Consider the following 19131-nt stretch of genomic DNA (forward strand, 5'->3'; position numbering starts at 1 on the left):
GCCCAAAATAACCAAGCAAACTACGTCACAGCTCACTGTGCTTTCCACCCTTAACGAGTCGCTTCTTAAAAGGCAAGATGGGTTAAAAACACTGAGACTGTTGAGTAATGGCTTCTCAAATTGGGCATTTGAGATACAGAGCCACGCACAATTCTGAATGAATGCATGAATGCAGACAGCCAGTATCTAAAAACAGTACACACAGGCCTACATAATACTGAGCCATGATTCATTTATCTGCCTTCTTCAAAAAATAAACTTAAAATAAACACATCCTCCCTTCCCGCCTGGTGGTGCTTAGAGAACAGCTTCCTGTACCTCAGACTTCCATTGTTCTTGTTTTACAGGTGCTTCCTCTCTCCCTTCTACCCAAAGAACTCTTTAAAGACCCAAATTACAATTTCTTGTCGCTGCATGAAGCTACATAGAAGCATAATTGGATGTTGTAAAAAACAATGGCACATAGTTTATAAAGAAAAACCCCAACCCTCATACCCCTCTAAACTGTAACAAGTCAAAGTAAGAATGAAGGAGAGCAGGCTTGCAGGTCTTCTGTCACGTGCACAGCTCATTATGTGTCTTTGAAGAGTGAAGCCTGCTACTTTCAGAACCCGAGGTTCATGCAAAAATCTTTGGAGACATTCAGGATTCAACACAAGTAAAACTCCATAGCTCAGCACTGTCAATGTGTAAGTTTTATGCTGACACTCTCCAAAAGTGATGACAAACCTGAAAAATGTCAGTGCTTCAATTACCAGCAGGTTTAACTCGTTATGTCTAGACTGGGGGACACCAGATTTCCAGATTCCTGAGTCCAAATGTGCCTCGGGCCACTCCTCAAACCTCCTCGGGGCAGGACTTGGGTGTGCACAACACTGAAACCCCCTGGAAAGGAAATGGTGGAAGGTGCAGCATCCTCCCAGGCACTCCCCATCCAGACACTCAGGAGCCACAAACTGCTCCTGGATTACAGCACACTCCCACAGGGCTGCTGAGAAACTCCTTCCTCCATGGTCTCATTTCCCGTGCCTCGCTGCTGACTCCCAGCATCCTACCACAAACTGCGGCAGCTGAAGACACAATCCCGTTTAACCACATCCTTATCCAGTCCTCCTCGTATTTATTAATATTTAATACATGTTTTCCTTCAAAACACCTAAGTAGAAATTTGATAAATCCTACTATTCCACAGTTTCTGTGTCCTTGCAAAGACACCACCTTCTTATGCCTCCCTGTAAAACTTCTCAGACAAAGCACTACCAAGTCCGACCTTTCGATCCCTGGATCTCAGTGAAGGAAGGGCTGACAGCAGGTGCACTGCTCTTAGGACAGTGATGGTCTGCACCTTTCATTTGAGGCTGCCATTATATGAATAGTCAGTTGAATTTCAGTATAACTGCAACCTACTTCTCTAACAGGTATTTAATATTACGGGAATATCTAAGATCTGATATCTAGTATCAAAGGGATGCTAAAGCAGAAATATCTGGCAAATTCATCATTTCCAATTTATCACTCAACATTTCTGGAGAACCTTCTAACAGTACCAAAAGCACACGGTTTAATTTGCTAGGATGGAAGGTCTAGGTCACCTAACCAGCTGTTTGATTTGTCTGAAAAACAGATTTACAAAATATGCAGCTATTTGGGTCCTTTAATTACGATGATAAATGATGAAGCCCTCATGTTTTCCATCACTTTGAACAAGGAATCAGCAATGAACAGGCACGAAGCATTTAACTCACTGTAGCTCAAAAGACAATTCAAAGAATACTTCACAAAACTATCACAGGCTACAGTGTATCTTTATCCTTGCATTTCATTCCTGGGTTGAAGGTGAAGCCTTTTCCCCTACTCACAGTAGTTTGAAAAACCTACGTGTCATGCACGAACACTTCACTAAGTGCAGAGATCACAGTATTTAGTCATGGGAGCACAAATGCATTTTCTTATCAGAGTATGCTCCAAGCATCTGTTTTTATCAGCTGCTTAGATACTGTAAATTCCACTGGTTTTCTTCCTCTCAAGAACACCTATGTCTACAGCTAGGCATTTAATTGTTCTGTCCTCTGTTGGAGATGCCAGGTAGCATTACCTGGCACAGAGATTTGCTGGTTTATGCTGGGCACAAAATTCAGCTTCCAGTCAAAGCAGAGAGGAAATGAAAAAATGGCAGGTTTTCAAGCTAATTTGAGAGGGGGGATAGATGTGTGTCTGGGTCTGTTTACGTTTTTTTTAACATGGTCATCTATAGATTTGAAAATATTTCTATTTCTCTATGAAGTAGAAGTTTCATTTCTCATGTCCTCTCTTGAAACAGAGACCAGGAAGCACTTGGGGCATTCTTCAATTCCTGTCAACTACAGACACCACCTAGAGGCTCCCATTTTACAAGGACACATTTTGCTCAGAAATCAAGTTAACTGCAGCACTAAAAATAGAGCAACACAGAATAAGACACTGCAAATTCATTTCTAAACTCCAAAACATCTTGTTTCTCTTCGGGCTGTTTACATAACCTTTGTTTTCCTAAGACTATTGGTAGTCACCTACCAGTCCAGCCTGGCCAAACAACAGCTGCACAGCAGTTTTGCAGGCTCCTCTCCACGTGGAAGGGCAGACCTGGTTCAGTACTTCAGTCACGGGAGAGTCGTCCCGGGGGGTGAGTCCATTATGGCATCCGGCTTCCTTGATCAACTGCAGCATTGTGTGCTGGAAAAAGAATAAACACTCTGTCCTACCCAACACATGATTCACAAATGCTACCCCCAATGCTTCCAGATGGATTTGCCATTGTTCTACATGCTTTCCAAACAGCTATAATGTCTGCAACCTCTGAACAGTCTTCTATAACTAGGAGAGTTCCACTGCAGAACAGAAATATGGAAGATCGTCTCTGCTCCAAACTCATAGGCAATATTTCTACTTATATTCTTGCAAACCAGTCAAAATCAAAACTACAAAAAGCACTGCAAAGACAACAGAAAAGCAGCATTTTGAGCAACTTATTACTTCAAGCCTTTCAGGAGCAAGGACCTGGGTTTATCTAAAAAAAAAAGTGGAAGTGCTGATTAAAATCACCCAAATCACTTCAGAATGGACATATTTTCCATTTGTTTATACTGAAACTACAATTAACTTCTCCATAATAAAAGGTCTTTCTAAAACAATTATTCAAGTTTGTAAGATGAGATCAAAAGGAGCTCTGTTACAAAGCATTTTTTTCAAGCACCTCCCTTAGCACCAGGCTGGGCTGACTTATTTGGGCACATAAGAAGATGGAGGCTCTGACATGCATCACCTGGCTGGGGAATCTTTAAGGGCTCACTTTCCTCTGTACTTCTTCATACCTAACATATCTATTTTCAAAAGGTTCACAAATGCTTCATTGCCTCCTAGATCTCTATGCATGTGCCTCTCTCAGATTGGACCAAAATTGTTCAGGTAGTCAAAAGTTTATCAGAAACAGGCCCTACACAATGTTATCAACATCGTGTTTCCACAGGAAGCCAGGCTGAAAAAAAAACATATTTAAACACAGGTTAAGCACAGAACTTCTATTACTATTGTTCTCTACATTTTAACTAATTCATCTCTTTCTCCCCCCATCTTTACTTCTGTGGTTAATTAGGAGACTACCGTTTTCAGCTTCAGGTTTTCTGCTGCAGACTCATTGAAGGAGATTCCTTTCAGAAAATGGGATCCAATCTGGACAGGGACAGTGGGCAGCTCACACTGAATGGGCTGAGGTGGAGTCTGTCTCCTTCCTGTTTGCTGGGCTTCAGCTTCACTGCAACAGCCCTGAAGGACAGGAGAACAGATCAAACAGAAGAAATGAAGGCACCAGAAAATCCTAATACGGGTCCAAATGTTTGTGTATTTCAAGCACCCATTTTCAAGGTGAGGAGGGATGAAAGAGATCAGGTTTAGCAGATCTTACCTGAAGACTTGCTTCAATTGCTTTTGGGTTCAAGTGGAAGCCAGCCTTCATTGCATATTCACAATGACCCAAGCTCTCCAGAGCCACTCTGTAAGCCTGACGTGAAACAAAAAGTTGAGATAGCACAGGCGTATCAGCAAGGAAGCAAGCACACAGTCACCGTGTCTGTGTACAGACAGGGATTGGTACAAGGATTTATCCCATTCAGTTCTATGGCATACACACATTTATCATGTACAACTCCAAAGCTGTAATTCCCAAATACCTCTGAGCTCTCTGTGGTACATAATTCTGCAGAACACACTCCTTCCCTATTTCACTCCTTGACCCACTGACTGTACTACATGTACATGAAAGCAGCAGACTTGAAAAACCACCTGCAAAGCACTGTCAATTTTCATGTTTAGCTCTTTGAGCTGATGTTCAGGGATGGCCACACTCTGTGAGCAGAAAAGTTGCTGAACTTCAATTCCTGCCAAACATCCATCACAGCCTCTTTCTCGCAGTCGAGATGTGGCCTGTAACGTAAAATAAAAATCCAGGGTGAGGAGGGTCAGCATTAAACCAGGTCAGGCTTAATTAAATTTCAAAACAGAGGAAGAAATCCCACAGACTTTAAAACCTTCTACAGGAGATGAGAAGCAGTACCCCGGGGAAAGCACCTGGAGGAGACTTTATTATAACTTACTCAACTTCTACTGCTACTCTGGAAGCAGAACTCTGACCTAACCTGTACAGCACACGGGTGTTGGCAGCACTTGGGTTCGGCATTGTTTGCTGTTACTATTTCAGCTCCCTCTCAGGCCTGTTGCACAGACCACACCATGGCTGTGGTTACCTGAGGACAGACTCATAACTCCAACATAAACAGAAGACGTGTTACATCATGTGGACGAGCACCCCTGTGTTCGTAGGATGACACATTTCCTAAAGTTACGGGTGATTATCGTGGTGCAATTTGAGAAGAGCCACACAATGCTAAGATCAACTCAGCACAGCAAGAAAATAGCTTCGTGTAATATGATTCTGAAAAACAAGAAATAAGCCAAGTATCTACTTTTAGCTGTAAAGTCCTATATCACCGAGCAGGGTAAAGCAAATAGGTGTGGGTTATTTTCCAGTCCAGGAAGGAGTCTTGCTGTAAAGCAGGATGTCCAGACTGGGGGGTTTTGGTACTACAGCCAATGGACAGACATGGGCTCACCTCACGTACAGAATTACTGCATTTCCCAAAGTAAATCTTAAAGAGCAAAACCAGTTTTGAGCTACTGACAAAGTATCACCCTAAACTTCAATCTGAAGCAGCAGTGTTCTCCTGCCAGAGAGGCTGATTCTACAGGAAAACAATGGATTGCCTTCCAATCCAAAGTAAAAATTGGCAAAGATTTCAGTATTTCAAGTCCTCCTTCTATCAAAATTATTTATATTAATCTATCTACAATTATGAGGCATTTTATTTATTTAGAAACAATGTATTTTTTTTATGCTATCCTAATACCCCACACAAATACTCCAAATCAGTTATTTCAGTTAACCATAAAAATTGAGGAGTTTATTTTGGAAGTATGGAGAATCTGTATTTTATCTCTCTCCTCTCCATGCATGTTTAATACAGGATTTGATTAGTATCATACATGTACAAAACTATTTTGAAATATGGGGTTTGTATTTCTGAAAAACAGAAACAGGTGAAGTGGGTTGCTCAAAAAGTAAAAAATAAAGTTAAGGTCCTTCTGTGAAGCCAAGTTTAGTTTTAACCACAGTTTAAACAAATTGGATAGCAATTGCAGGGCATTTCCAGAAATTGTAGTAGTTTTAAGAAGCTAAGTATATTACACATAAAATTAACTACTTTTATGCCAAAGAAGTACAGCTATACCAGGATTAGACCTGTTACAATTATCTGTAATACACCTAAAGCACTCCCAAATCCCTATTTTAGCCAATGAAATAAAATTATGCTGCAGTAAAAATCACACATAATCCCTCTGCATGCATGTAGCTCATTTGCTTTCCTGTACATTGCAGATGTTAGTCATAAATGGGGACCTTGACAAAATTTCCAGTCAGGATGGCTAACAAGCCATGTGGGCCAAATGAGACTGCAAAAGCACATGCTCCAAGTCATCTGCATTTAGGGAAAACACCCACTCTGTGTGTGAATCCATTCTGATCCATCAGTCTCCAGATTTCAGTGATGCCAGGGAAAGCAGAAAACCTCATAAAACTGAACGTTTTGGCTGGCAAAGTAAGGATTCCACAGGTGACAGGTGTTTGGGAAAGTACAAGTCCAGAGAGTGGCACATTTAAGTAACATGGGTCACATTCCAACAATGGATGGATCAAGCATCATCAGGCTTAACAGCATGAAGAAAAAAGTGTTAAACATTACCACAAAGATTTAAAAGTATAAAACAGAATTTGTGCTCCAAATCTGAGAGAAATAGCCATTATCTAGATTATTTTTCATCAAGATTTTGCTGTTCTCACAAAGACTCGTCGAGGTTTTTATTTTCAATTCCCTCTGTCTGCCCTATTTGAACACTGGTAGTTTATTGCTAATAACAAAAACCTGTTTGCACTGCTTGTGTGCTCCTTATGTACAACCCTATCACAAAGGAAACTTCACACAGGGCAAAGACAGTGCAATCACCACATGAGTAAAATGAGTTTTAGTGTCTGAAAACAACTGTGCCACGTTCCCCCTTTCAAATGCAGCATGTTTTTAACATCAGGTATTTTCTTCCTTTGTTAGGACACCCAGGCTGACTAGGTTTTGCTACATCTACTGCGCTTACAGCAAGACCTCCATACCTCTGCTGCTCCTCTCCATGATCTTATTGCATCTTCCAGCTCATTTGTGGGGCTTATATTTGAGGCTCCAGTCCCACTAACATTCTTCCTCTCCTGAGCTACAGCTTCAGCAAAGCAGGAGTGTGCCACTGGCTGGACTTTCTGCAAAGCTTGTGACAGGAATTGGAAGTGGACCTGCATCACTGTCAAGAAACATCGCCCAAGTACCTGTGGGAAACAAACAAACCAGTTTCAAGCACATACAAGAGTTCATGGAAATCTCTCTTCTCCCCTTCTGTTTGGTGTTTGGGGTAAGGAACTATATTAAACGCTGATCTTTTTTTATTAAAATATGCTTCAGATTTGACTAAGATATGATATTCAACCATTTACTTAAAGTAACAGTAAATGAGCATTCATTTCTATGAATGAAGGGGACACGAGATTAATTCTGAGTAATTTTTAGTTCTGTACTCAAGTTCTGACCACTTGATGAATGAAAAGCTTGCTCAGTTACTTGGCAAAATCAAGAACAAAAATAGGAGTAGCATATTATCACAAGGACCAAGTCAACACCAAAACCCACCTGCACAACGACCTGGCTGAATTTCTGATAAAAACCCAAAGCAGCAACAACAAAACATGAATCATTTTAAAACATGAAGATAAAATGTAGGAGTTGGCCCAGCAGTTCACCCTCCAGGCAGAGTGGTAGTGGGCAGGCAGTGGGCATCAGCAGCCCTTGGCTCCATAATCCCAGGCACAGAGCCCAAAGCTGAGCCTGGCACCGTAACAGACATGCCAGCGCTGGCACAGACGTGGAATATGAGGAATATTGCACTGCAGTGGGTCCTGCCACGCTCCCTCAGGAAGGGCAGGGCAGCAAAGGGCTCCCCGGGCTGAGGGCAGGAGATGCCACCTCTGCACGCGCCTGTCCCTGTGCCCACACACTCACGCCCCAGTACCATGGGCACAGCCAGGCTGCTGTGCCAGGGGACTTTGGGGCAAGCAGAGCAGTGCCACCACCCAGGGACACCCTGCAGAGCCAAGGGCTCCAGAGGGAATGCTCCACCTGCCTCCGGGGCTGCACTGCCCGGGCAGGACAAAGCCGAGAGTGTAAAACCAGAGAGCTGCAGAGAAAGGAGGATTGTCCAAATCACTGCAGAAAGTGTTTAAAAGCTATTCAAGGTGTTTCTTTTACGGAGTTTATCACACAAAGCACTTTAAAATCTGTGTTTGACTTTGATTTATTAAAAAAGACTCAACTTGAATTCCATTTGAGGAATAATTCATAAAATACACAGATAATGTAAAAAGCCATCATGCCTTGGAGCCATTAAATCATCCGCCTTATTTTCAGCTACATTCTTCTGGAATAAAACTATTCAGACACAATGTATCTTCCTGGCAGAACTCTCCAGTCACAGGAACCGTTATATGCATTTACTCTCCACTTCAGAAGAACCAGTGGTGGCAGTGCTTTTTTCCACTGCATCCAGACTTCTTTTGACATTCCGTTCTGGTTCAATCACTTCCCTTCTTTGTACAAGGCATAAAATTAAACATTTTTGGTACTTTGACTGACCTCTGAAAGTGGAGCTTGCCTTATTAAAAAAAACAGTCAGCAAATGATAGAATGAAGAAAACTCCGACCTTCCTGGGTATGAGATTAGAAAGATTTATAAGAAAACTGCAGGAAGAGGCAACTGGTGATCTGAATTATTCCTGTGTAGGAAGAATGCAGTTCTCAGGGGAAGATGAAACCAGTGCTCATTAGCAATCTCAAGCTGATTAAATTTCAAAGAATATTTAAGGTACAAAGGTTGAAGTTTCCCCAGCCTGGGAATAACGCTCAAAATAAACAAATGATTTAGGTTTTAAGTGGCAGCACACAACATTTCTACTATAACTTACAACGTTAAACAGTGAAGATAAATAGTAACATCTGCTTTACTGAACTTTTATTTTGTTTGAAAAAAATCTATTTCAGCCTTCCTCCAAAATGGGTAAGGATGATTTGAGCTGCTCCACTATCAAAATGGTAGAGGATTTTTGCACTGTTAAACACTTCCTTTGGACTGATGGCAGATGCCAAACTCACTCTAAAGCTTTAAAGAGCTTTAAAGAGATCAGTTGGTCAGATTTTCTGCCAAAGAACCCAAACCTTCCCTTATCCACGGGGAAGGCAGTGACGTCCCCCAGCCGGGGCTGGGCACTGACCCCTGTGCCGAGCAGCACATCCCTGCAACAGCATCAGCACATGGATGCAGTTCTACAGTTAGAGACACCACCACGTCTTCTTCAAGATTATTTTCCCTACTTTCCCATGCAGAAGCATGTGACTCTCCTCCTTCAGACCAGAATAAACACAAACCCTACAAACTACGCAGGAATCAAAGTTGAACTGGAATCACCTCAGGTGTCAACCAGTGAGATTTCCTTGGGAGTGGTGATGTCTTCTCAATTTCTTAGATTCATTTCTGTTGCATAAACAATGAGGTCTTCAGCTTCCAAACTTTTTGTCCCACAGAACACAGCTCCACCACCTTGACTTCCCTGACCTTTATCAGGCAGGGTAGCTGTTTGTCTCAGCACAGCCATACCTGAAGGAATCTCTCTTTTCCTGCTGAGGCAATTGGAAGCAATGGGACTTCTGGTTCCCTACCAAGGGGAGCACCAGGTGAGATGTAGTGTTAGGTTCCTCTGTCCCACTTTATCCTCCTAATCACACAATCGGCTTTGGAATATTCCACTGGACAAAGTGTATACAAAATTGCCAGTTTTCACTGCTAAACAGGGATGCCATACAAATTCCCTGGCAAGAAAATCTTGTACAACAGGCTCCTTAAAACAGAACACTACCAGTAATAATGTCAGTCTTCCACACTTGATGCAAACACTGACTTGCAGTTCTCCAAGTATCATTTTATGTAGCAGAACTTTCTTCTTTCTTTCCCTTTTTTTTTTTGGCTATTTCCTTAAAGAAGCAGAATGCTCAAAAAGCCAAACACCACAACAGAATCATTTGGTGGTTTCCTTTAACAGCATCCTTGGTGCCACTGAACTGCTGTGCCCCACTATGAGCCAACAACCTGCCTGTGCATTACCTGAAGTGGGCAGAATATTATTCATTTTTACTATGAAGCATCTCCCTGCAGTTCCGAAGAGTGATCTCATGACCAGAACACCTCCAAGGGAAGACTCAGTCCTGACCATGGGCTGGAATCACCTGCAGGCTGAATTTAAATTAGATTCCAGCAGAAGCTGTGAGACTTGGGAACCCCAACAGACTCATTTCTTCCAGCAGTGACCCTGAAAGTTGTTCATGATAATCTGATCTTGACAGCTACAGAAGTGGTCACTATCATTTTGCAAAAAAACCAATTTAGTGTGAAGCATTTTAAAAATAAAAGGCAGCAATTAAAATGTAAGACAAAATACTTTTTTGCTACTAACAGTTCCTCAACTCAGAAGAGTTGAGCCAATCCCTGAAAATCCCAGTACAGAATAATTTAAAAAACAGTAAACTGGTCTTCACAATGTTTGCTAAGGAAAGCCTGTATTCAGTATTTGCTCAAACATTTTTGTCTCACAAGATTCTCGTCCAAAATATCTTAGGCTATTTTATATGCATAAAAGCTAAAAAATATCTCCATTTAATATAAAACAGAGCAGCCAAGAATAGATCTGGTGCCCATCCATGCTTCCCTTTTGTACAGGAAGGCAGCATGGACATTCCTCTCATTACTACTTCTAAGACAATACACAAGCCCTGTGTAACTAAAAGTCATTCTTTATATTTTTGCAGTACTGAGGTTTCTGCAAAGCTTCACAAGAGATGGGGAAACATACTTTTACCAGTTTTACTCCTCCCTCCGGATTTGCTTTAATGATTTTATTAACAAAAGTACAGAGTTACTGCATTCCCCCAGCTGACAAAGAGATATGGAAAACACCCTCTCATTTACCCTGATTTCCAAGCTGTTCCTCACCCATACAGGCACAGAATACTCAAGAATTCAAAGGTGTTTGAAAGGGGAAAAGAAAAAGAAGAAACTAAAAATCAACATTTGCATTTCTGAAACTAAGAAACCTTGGGAAACTCCATCTGTCACCATACTTTGATCAAGAGAAGTCACCTTCTTACACAGCCTGGCAGACAGTTCTGAATGAGCAAGCTTTGTTCTAAATAACAATAAATAAATTAAAAACCTCCCGTGGTGCTATAGCCCAGGTTGCACAATAGTTTTCAGTCCAAATTCAAGTCAGGTATGTTCACCAAAATTTGAGTTTTCTCGACATTGCCTTCCCTGGGGGGCAGAGCCCACTGTACAGAAGATAAAGATGTGTGGCACCTCAGAAAAGCCACAGCTCTCTGCTTGATTCCTAAAGCCAAACCTGCTCTGCTTGGACTTCTCATTCCTTCCAAACACTTGCCTGTGTGAAGCAAGGTTTAGGAAAACTGCATTTTCCTTAGCTGGGCTCACACATACGAAGTCTCATTCTCGTGTCCTTCTTGTGCATCTGGAGTTCTGCCCACTGCACCCTGAATTACAGCTCACCTCCCACTGCTCCTGTAACATCAGCCTCCATCCCTCAAATAACAGCCTCTGCAGAGCCGTTCTCAGAGTACCTGAGCTGCCAATTGGGTGTTCCACCATCTCTCAGGCCTCTCTCAGAGCTATGAGCTCTTTCAGCCATCCACTAGAGAAGCTGACAAAGCAACTTCAGATATACCTGTACTCCCCTCCTGGTATTTTCCTGGGGAACAATTATGCTGCCTCACACTCTTCCCCCATCACTTCCCTGTTCAGTAAACTCTGATGAAGTCAGGCAAGCCCTTTATGTGTTTCTGCTTACATTGTGAGTTTTTTAATCCTGCTGGCAGTTCTATGAAATGTTAACTTCTCTATTCACCGGGGGAAAAAAGCAAACCACTTTTTAACTTGAAATTTCAGCATCAACAGCTCAGTCTTCAAATCCCAGAAAAGCACAATGGGAGAGGATCTCACCAGGTCACCCTTCTGTCCCTAGCAAGGAGCAGCTTCACCTGGGTCAGTTTTGCCAGATGCAGGTTTAACCTGTTCTGTAAGCTCTGCTCCCTACCCTTTGTAGGAAGCCACATCAGTGCTCCACTAACATTACAAAGGATTTCCACAGCATCTAATGTGAATCTTTCCTTCTGAAATTTAAGTTCCTTGCTCCAACTTTCATGGACACGAAGAACAGACACTGACATGTTCTGGCGTCTTCTCACTTACCTGAGCAATTTTGATTTTCCTTCTCAGCCTCCTCTTCTGTAGAGTCCATCTTTTCAATTTGTCCCTGGATGCCTGACTACTCCTGTTACCCTCCTCTGCTGCTTCTCCAGTGGCTCCCTCCTTCTCCAAGTGCACCAGCAGCGCTGTGCATGTGCACTGCTGTGCTTAAGGCCATAATAACCACTGACGAGTTCAGTGCTTAGTTCATGGTTCTTGCAGGTTAGGGTTGTGTTAAATACATGGTAACTGCCTCTCTGCACAACAGCAACGGCACTGGTTTATTATTTCCAACTGCAGAACGCTCACTCTTACCCAACATACGACTCCCACAAGCCCTAGGACTGCTCTCCAGAACTGCTGCCCAGTGGGCTCCACTCCTGAGGCTGAAAAGGTCTATTTAAATATTGCAACATTCAGCTTTCCCCTCTGAATTCCATCCCAACTGGAAAATTCATTTGTTCAAGATTATTTTTAGTTCAGCAGGTCTCCCAGCATACTTATATCCTGTGCTTTCAAGTCACCTACAAACATATATTCCTGTACCGGCCTCTGCCAAGGTCCACTTCAACAGTGAGCAGCTGCTGCTCCCTGGGCACAACCACCCAACCCCTCTGCCTGCAGAATTCACTCATCTGCACCACAGCCCTGACTGACCCACAGAACCACGTGAGTCGCTGTCAAATCCCTACACTCTGCTGCTGCTTAAGCCAAAGCAGAACACAACGCTTGTCTCGTTAGACAGATGCTCCCATAAATCTTGCATACGGACATTTTTCACAGCAAGATGCAGCTTTAAATAAGAAAAAGGTACCGCAAAAGCACAATGAGAAGTGGTGGGACAGCCCAAGGGGTGCAGGGGGAAGGCACAGAAGCAGCTGCTCTGCTGGCATTCTCCACACACCTGCTCCCACCACAGAGCTGCCGGGCAGCGAGGGAGCAGTGCAGGAGCCCAGAAGGAGGATTGGGCCTGGCCAGGTAAAGCTGGGACCAAAGCTGGTTTCTGTGCCTTTAAGCTGGCAGGATGTGCACCCACCCAATGCAAACGCTGCTCTGCTTCGCTCCTCAGCTCCTGCTGAGCAAAGCCTCTCTGCACAGCACCCGGGGCAGGGCAGAACCAGCACCCACCACTGCCTGCCCAGGGGACAAAAGCAGCTCTGCAGGTGGCTCCTACACTTGGAAAGACGGCGTTCCAAGCACACAAAAACCCCTAGAAGACATCTAGTGCTTTTTGCTTTTTTTTTAATTCAGAAAGTCTTTTGGCAAACCTATTAAAAAGATCAACTAATTACATACACTCACTTTTTGATATACATTGCTATAGCTTTAGCTAACGAGTGATGTTATTGGATTGTCTTTAAAAATATCAGCCTACAGAAGACATTTAGAGCAAATGTATAGCCCATCTTACTTCATTCTATACTGAGTAAACAGCACTGAGAACTGTAGTGCACAACTGCAGGGAGAGCTGTGACTGACAAATTGCACCCTCCTTACCAACTCCATCTGGAAGTGGTGCAGTTAGAGAAAGCAGATAATGCCTGACAGGCACAAACATTCACTCTTATAGAGTTACCTGAAATCTACATCTAAATCAAAACCAAGAGAACTTAAAAGTTAAGTTTTCCATTCAGGATGTAGTTCTGAAGGAATAACTCTGCAAAGACTGCTGCAAAGTGAAGAAATATGTCAAAACACCAGGAATTACTTAAAACTCCAGGGATTTATCTGTGACTGTCACTTAACACTGCCTGCTGCATAACACGTTTACTAGAGGAGAAATACCCAGACCTTCCCAGGCAGGCATGGTGGAAAGCTGGAGATCCTCTCTGAATCCTGATCCTTGGGCACTCTCTGCCAGCAGATGAACATTATAGCAAAGTTGTGACAAATTCTTGCCGTAATAATCTCTCACACAGTGTGTTATTTTCCTCTTACAACAGCTCAAAAAGACAAAAATGTTCTAAAGAGTGATAAAATACTATTAGTCAACTAATATGTAGTTTTACTGAAACACTGATGACAATCTGTTACTCCCACATGCTCAGGTTTCCCCTCGGAATGGGTAATACCAAGGAAAGTGCAGGCTGATTTAGAATTTGACAGCGTAACATAATGTTAAAAACATTAGCTAACATAATACAGAAAATTCTTTAAAACTTTTGTCTAGTTGGTTCTTCTACAGAAATACCTACTAAATACCTAATTTAACACAGATGGAGGTCAGATCCCAGAAATGACTGAGTGTTTTCTTAGTACATAAGAAATGAAGAGCTCTTTTTCCACCAGCATTACCCACAAACACACAGCAAGGTGGAGAAAACTTCCAGCATAGAAGGGATTTTGAAGAGAAATCCAGTTAAGAAGGAATGACACAAATTCCCGTGCAAAACAGTATCCTCCAAGGTAACTTACCTCAATGTCCTGTAGGCTGAACTCTTTTTGATCTTTGAAGTTTGCAGCTCCCGCACTCAGTTCCATCAGCATTTTTGCTATTTCTGGTTTTATTGCTGCTGTGAGTCGACTCGCTGCTTCCATGACATGTTCCTGCACGTCTTTCAGTTGCATAGCTGCCTTAGAGTAGTGCGAGTTCCTAAACACGCTGCTGAAAAGGTCTGTAAGGAAAGTGCTCGTTCGGCAAAACACGTTGAGTGCATCCAGGTATTTGGAGATTCCCTGCTGGATGTCTGCGATCGGAGTCGTGTGGGAGGCGGGGTGGGAGCAGCCGCCCGCAGCAGCCGGGGACACCAGGGGGGTGCTGGGGGTGGCCGATGCCAGCGGGGCGCTCAGGGTCCTGCCCAGCTCGGGCATTTGATACTGCTGGTGTTGCTGCACTTTCTGCTTGGACCCGCCAAGCAAAAAGCGCCGCTTATAGTCCATTTTGCTTTCTTGTGCACTGCAGCAATACATAAGTGAGTGCTTGTCCAGAGAGTTCTTGAATTAACAATCGCTCGTTCAATTCCTTCCTCGAGTGTCTATGTACAGTAACAGTGCAGGACCGTGTACATAGGTTTCAAAAAAGGCATTTCAGAAAGGCAAGTGTCTGTATAATCTGTATCAGCAGTGGGAACGGCAGCAGATTTGCTGACTCCGTGTTTTCAGTGTTGGGTGCAGCCCTGCTGCAGTCAGAAACTGTACTCAAAAAGCAAGCCCAAGTATCTTAATTATGCTCTGTCTCTTGTGTGGTATCCCCTCCGCACACAGAAAAACCAACTGGAGCGGAGAAGCGATCGCTTACAAGTTCTTCATGAGCATAACATTGTCACTGGCTGTTACATCTACAAAAGTTAGCTTCCTCAATGCAAATAATAGTTTTAGAAGCAATACCTTAATACAATTCTCCCATTAGTAGTATGAGGAAAAGTGGAGCAAAGCACCGATCAACAGCGATTAGAAAAGCAGTGCAGAGGCTCTTTCCTTGAAAAAGCAAATCCTTATGTCAGCAGATCAAATATCTTCAGACGTCTTGACAGATCCAGTCTGCCAACTCGGTTCACTTGTAGTGTCTCTTCTTAATATTGGAGGGGGAAAATAAAATCTGGACTGTTTACAGAAGACTTCGCAAGTATAAGCTATTAAAAACTAGAGTGTTTGTTATTGCAAGCCTTCTTCCCCTTTCCCTGTTTGTTGAGGTAGTTGTTTCCGTTGTAACATTAAGAAGTGGTGCTTCCAGACTGCTTTTGCCCTCAATTGCAGACTCAGAACAAAAATGCACAAATGTATTTGTAAGGCCTCTAGGTCATTTCCTGTGAAGGGGGGGAAAAAAAAAAGTTTAGACATTAGAGAACAATGAGAAGGTTTAAAAATTTAACTCCTGCAGTGTCCTGGTTCACATTTCTGGGCACACACTGTCAACAACACCCAAGATCCAAAGGGAGAGAGAGCTGCACTGATACTTTAAAAGGCTGTTAGAAGCCAGTGTCATCCTGTTGCTAAACTCAACACTGTTAAATATTTTCTTGTTAATTCTTTCATTCTAGACTGTCAAGAGTGTGGTTAATCCCCAGTGCAAGTCTTGCACAGTTAAGAACAGCAAAAGGTTATTACTGCAGAGCTTAAGGAGAGTTAATCACATTTTCTAATCTCATCCTTTAAAATTAATTAAAGAATGAAATCAATTAAAACTTTTTGTCACACACCCTAATTTATTGCAGAACTCTCCCACTCATTTTAATAGTTTACTAAGTCAACAGATACAGGTCCTTAATTTTTTTTTTCAGTACAACCACAGACAAATCTGCCTAATCCTACCTGAGATTAGCTGAGAAATACAACATTCGTGTCCCATTCCAGTGTGATGGGCAGGCACCATCTCACGTGCACAAAGTAGTACACGAGGCACAGCTGCCTAAGATTCTGATTGGACTAAATAACACTCTCAGCACACATCAAAGTAGGAGGGAAATACAACTTCTGTACTGCCCTGATCCTCCTGACAAACCCTGGTGCAGCTGGAGAGCCAAGGGCTCCTTGAAGGCATCTGCAGGAGGATGACCAGAGCAGTGGGGAAGGGCCAAAATGGAGCACAAGGTGTTCAATACCAGACACTGTTCAAACACTGTCAAGACAATATCAGAAGGATACAATTCCATCAGTTTGCCCAGTCCTAGCTCCAGTCACACTTCAGGCCACTCTCTCCCTCTCCTACACACACCCCACTTGATTCTATCAAACAAGGCCATCCTTTTCCCTACTGCAGCAACTGCAATATCCCAGGCACTTAGAAGAACAATCTGGGAACCCTTTCACTTAACAACAAAATGTTCCTTTAGCTATTATATTTGAGCAATGAAATCTGTAGTACTATTGTCAAAATGGCTGGGGAACAAAGATTTTATTTTCAGTCAAAATTTCTTATTTCCATCTGTCTGAACACACACAATATTCATTCATTCCCATTCTGGCACATGTGTAGGATATAAGCATCCCACAGATAAAGAAGAAGGCGAGACACAGCAGGACAAAACACCCAGAGCTGTGTAGTCTCACTCCCACTAAAACAACAGGACACAAGTTTTTCAGGAAGTCGTTGCTGCAGATGGTTCTGCTTGGGAGATCCAGAGCACATATTCTTTCGTATCTGCACTTTTTAAAACCTAAAGCTCAAAGAAACTCCCATATGCATTTCAGCATCCTTAAAGTACTCCAAGCTGACTACTTACCTCCCTGACGACTTTATACTTCTCTCAGTATTCACAATGAATGTGTCAAAATGCAAGAAACTCATTAAAACCATAATTTTCCAGGAAGTCTTGATGTCACATGCATAGCTGAAAGCAATTTTCTCCTTGTTTTACAAGCTATGGTGCCTTACAGTGGAGAGCATGATTAAATTGGTTTCCTTGACTGCATATAAATGTAGATGGAACAAGACAGTTGGTTAATTTAAATATAACATATAAGTAAATTAGTGATTGTTTTTCCTAAGTAGACATGAAATTTCCCATTGCAGAGGAACTTCAGAAATGATCATGAAAGAAAAAACTGAGGAGGCGTTTCCAAGCCCTAGGGCACTGAATTAGACAAGATTATCAGAAATGCACCTCAGCTCAGGTTTGTGATTACCCACAGAGTCTTTCAGGACCAAACACACTGAACTCATTGTTTGGAATTATCAGGTATTTTGCCAATACATAAACCTGCTGCATCCTAAAAGAACATAAAGCAAGGATTAGGGGAGGAGGAAAAAAAAAAAAAAAAAAAAAAAAAAAAAAAAAAAAAAAAAGGTGGCTTTATATTTTCTACACTTATACACATAAATGACAAATCATTGTGGTTTACTTCCAGACAATTTTGTAGTCAAACTGGCAGGTACTTATTCTATTCTTCAGCTTCAAAATTCCCTTGTAATAAAACCTACACAGAAGCTTAAAGAGGACAGCTTGTATCTTCAGCTGATATTTATTCCAAGAGAGGAAAGCTGCATGCCTCAACAGCAGCCATGTGCCTGAATACTATGTCTGAAACTCCATAATGAGCTCTCTGACATGCTACATACAAAATAAACATTCCTCCTTCTGCATCTTTTCCTGAAAAAGCGAAGCACAGAAGGTTCCCACGCTCTCCCTTCCCTTCCCCACTGCTTTTGGTGCACGGACTAAATGTGAGAGCTCCACACTGAACTGGACTGGACCCACTTCAGGCCAATCTACCCCTTGCCACCTTAGGCGAAAAAAGGTAACCAATGTGCTTCCTTCTAGTGATTCAAGAAGAGCATGTTATCACCCAAAATACAAACCTTAAGCTTATACTTCACTTTGTGGAAAACAGAAACACTCACAAAAACCAAGTGAAGAAATTATCAAAACAAGTTACCATACCACAAGGAAAGGTATTTTAGTCCTTCCTTTATGAATCAAAACCAAAATACTGCTGTTCAGGTGCTACTGAAGACTGCAATAGAACTAATATATAGTATAAGCTATATATTAGTTCCACACTGAATACTACCCAGCTCCACACTGAATACTACCCTGCTCAAAATGGCAAAACACTATTGGAAAAGCTCAGCACACAGTTTACATACTCACTTCAAGGATTAATGCTGAAGTTAAGGAACTGCTACTAGTTTGGACTGTTTGAACTTCCAGAGAATCAGCCAGCTGCACAAACTGCTCTAAAAACGGCCGCATTTGCATAGAGGAAACAGAAATTACAGGAAAATGAGTGCAAATGCAAATTGAGTTCGCTACTTTTTTTAAATGTAGCATCCAAATTTTTTGCCAAGATATTTCCCAGAAAAATGGTTTTTTTTTTTCCAGCTTCAACAGTCGCAAGAGATAGGAATAAACAGGGAAGACTCTCAGACAAGTGGAATTTAGTAACCCAGTACGTTTTGGACCAGTTTGAATGGCCTAATGCCCCATCTGTCTTGTTTGGGATTACCCTGCTAGAAGAGAAGGCAACTTTTTCCCTGAATCAACACAGGAAACTGAGCAGAGGAAACAGTGCTTTAAAAAGGTTCTGACCTCAGCTTTAAAAACTAGCAAAAGTCTGTCTTCAAATGGTGTTCTTTATGGATTCTGTTGTCCTTCCAGCGAACATGCAATAAAACACTGAAGAGTAAGATAGTCCAAAACACCTGAGCTTATTTTTTTTGAATGTAACACGCCCTGCTACGTCATGCTGGTTCTAATTTTA

The 19131-nt window shown here is 42.2% G+C and overlaps 1 protein-coding gene across 5 annotated transcripts in view; it reads right to left on the reverse strand.

The window, feature by feature from the left end:
• Nucleotides 1-19131, reverse strand: part of GARRE1 (granule associated Rac and RHOG effector 1) — a 63878-nt gene that overhangs the window by 20288 nt on the left and 24459 nt on the right. For 4 of the 5 annotated variants that reach the window (XM_040074932.1, XM_040074931.2, XM_040074934.1 and 1 more), the window contains 6 exons: nt 14407-15737; nt 6755-6961; nt 4318-4458; nt 3941-4036; nt 3640-3801; nt 2554-2712 (listed from right to left, as the gene is read on the reverse strand). In XM_040074932.1, the coding sequence (XP_039930866.1) occupies nt 2554-2712; nt 3640-3801; nt 3941-4036; nt 4318-4458; nt 6755-6961; nt 14407-14901 (1260 nt within the window). In that variant the 5' untranslated portion in view covers nt 14902-15737. Of the gene's footprint in view, nt 1-2553; nt 2713-3639; nt 3802-3940; nt 4037-4317; nt 4459-6754; nt 6962-14406; nt 15738-17153; nt 17338-19131 lie in introns of all 5 variants that reach the window. The other variant, XM_040074930.2, reaches the window with a different exon arrangement.

The sequence above is a fragment of the Hirundo rustica genome, chromosome 11, assembly GCF_015227805.2.
Source record: "Hirundo rustica isolate bHirRus1 chromosome 11, bHirRus1.pri.v3, whole genome shotgun sequence".
NCBI lineage: Eukaryota > Metazoa > Chordata > Aves > Passeriformes > Hirundinidae > Hirundo > Hirundo rustica.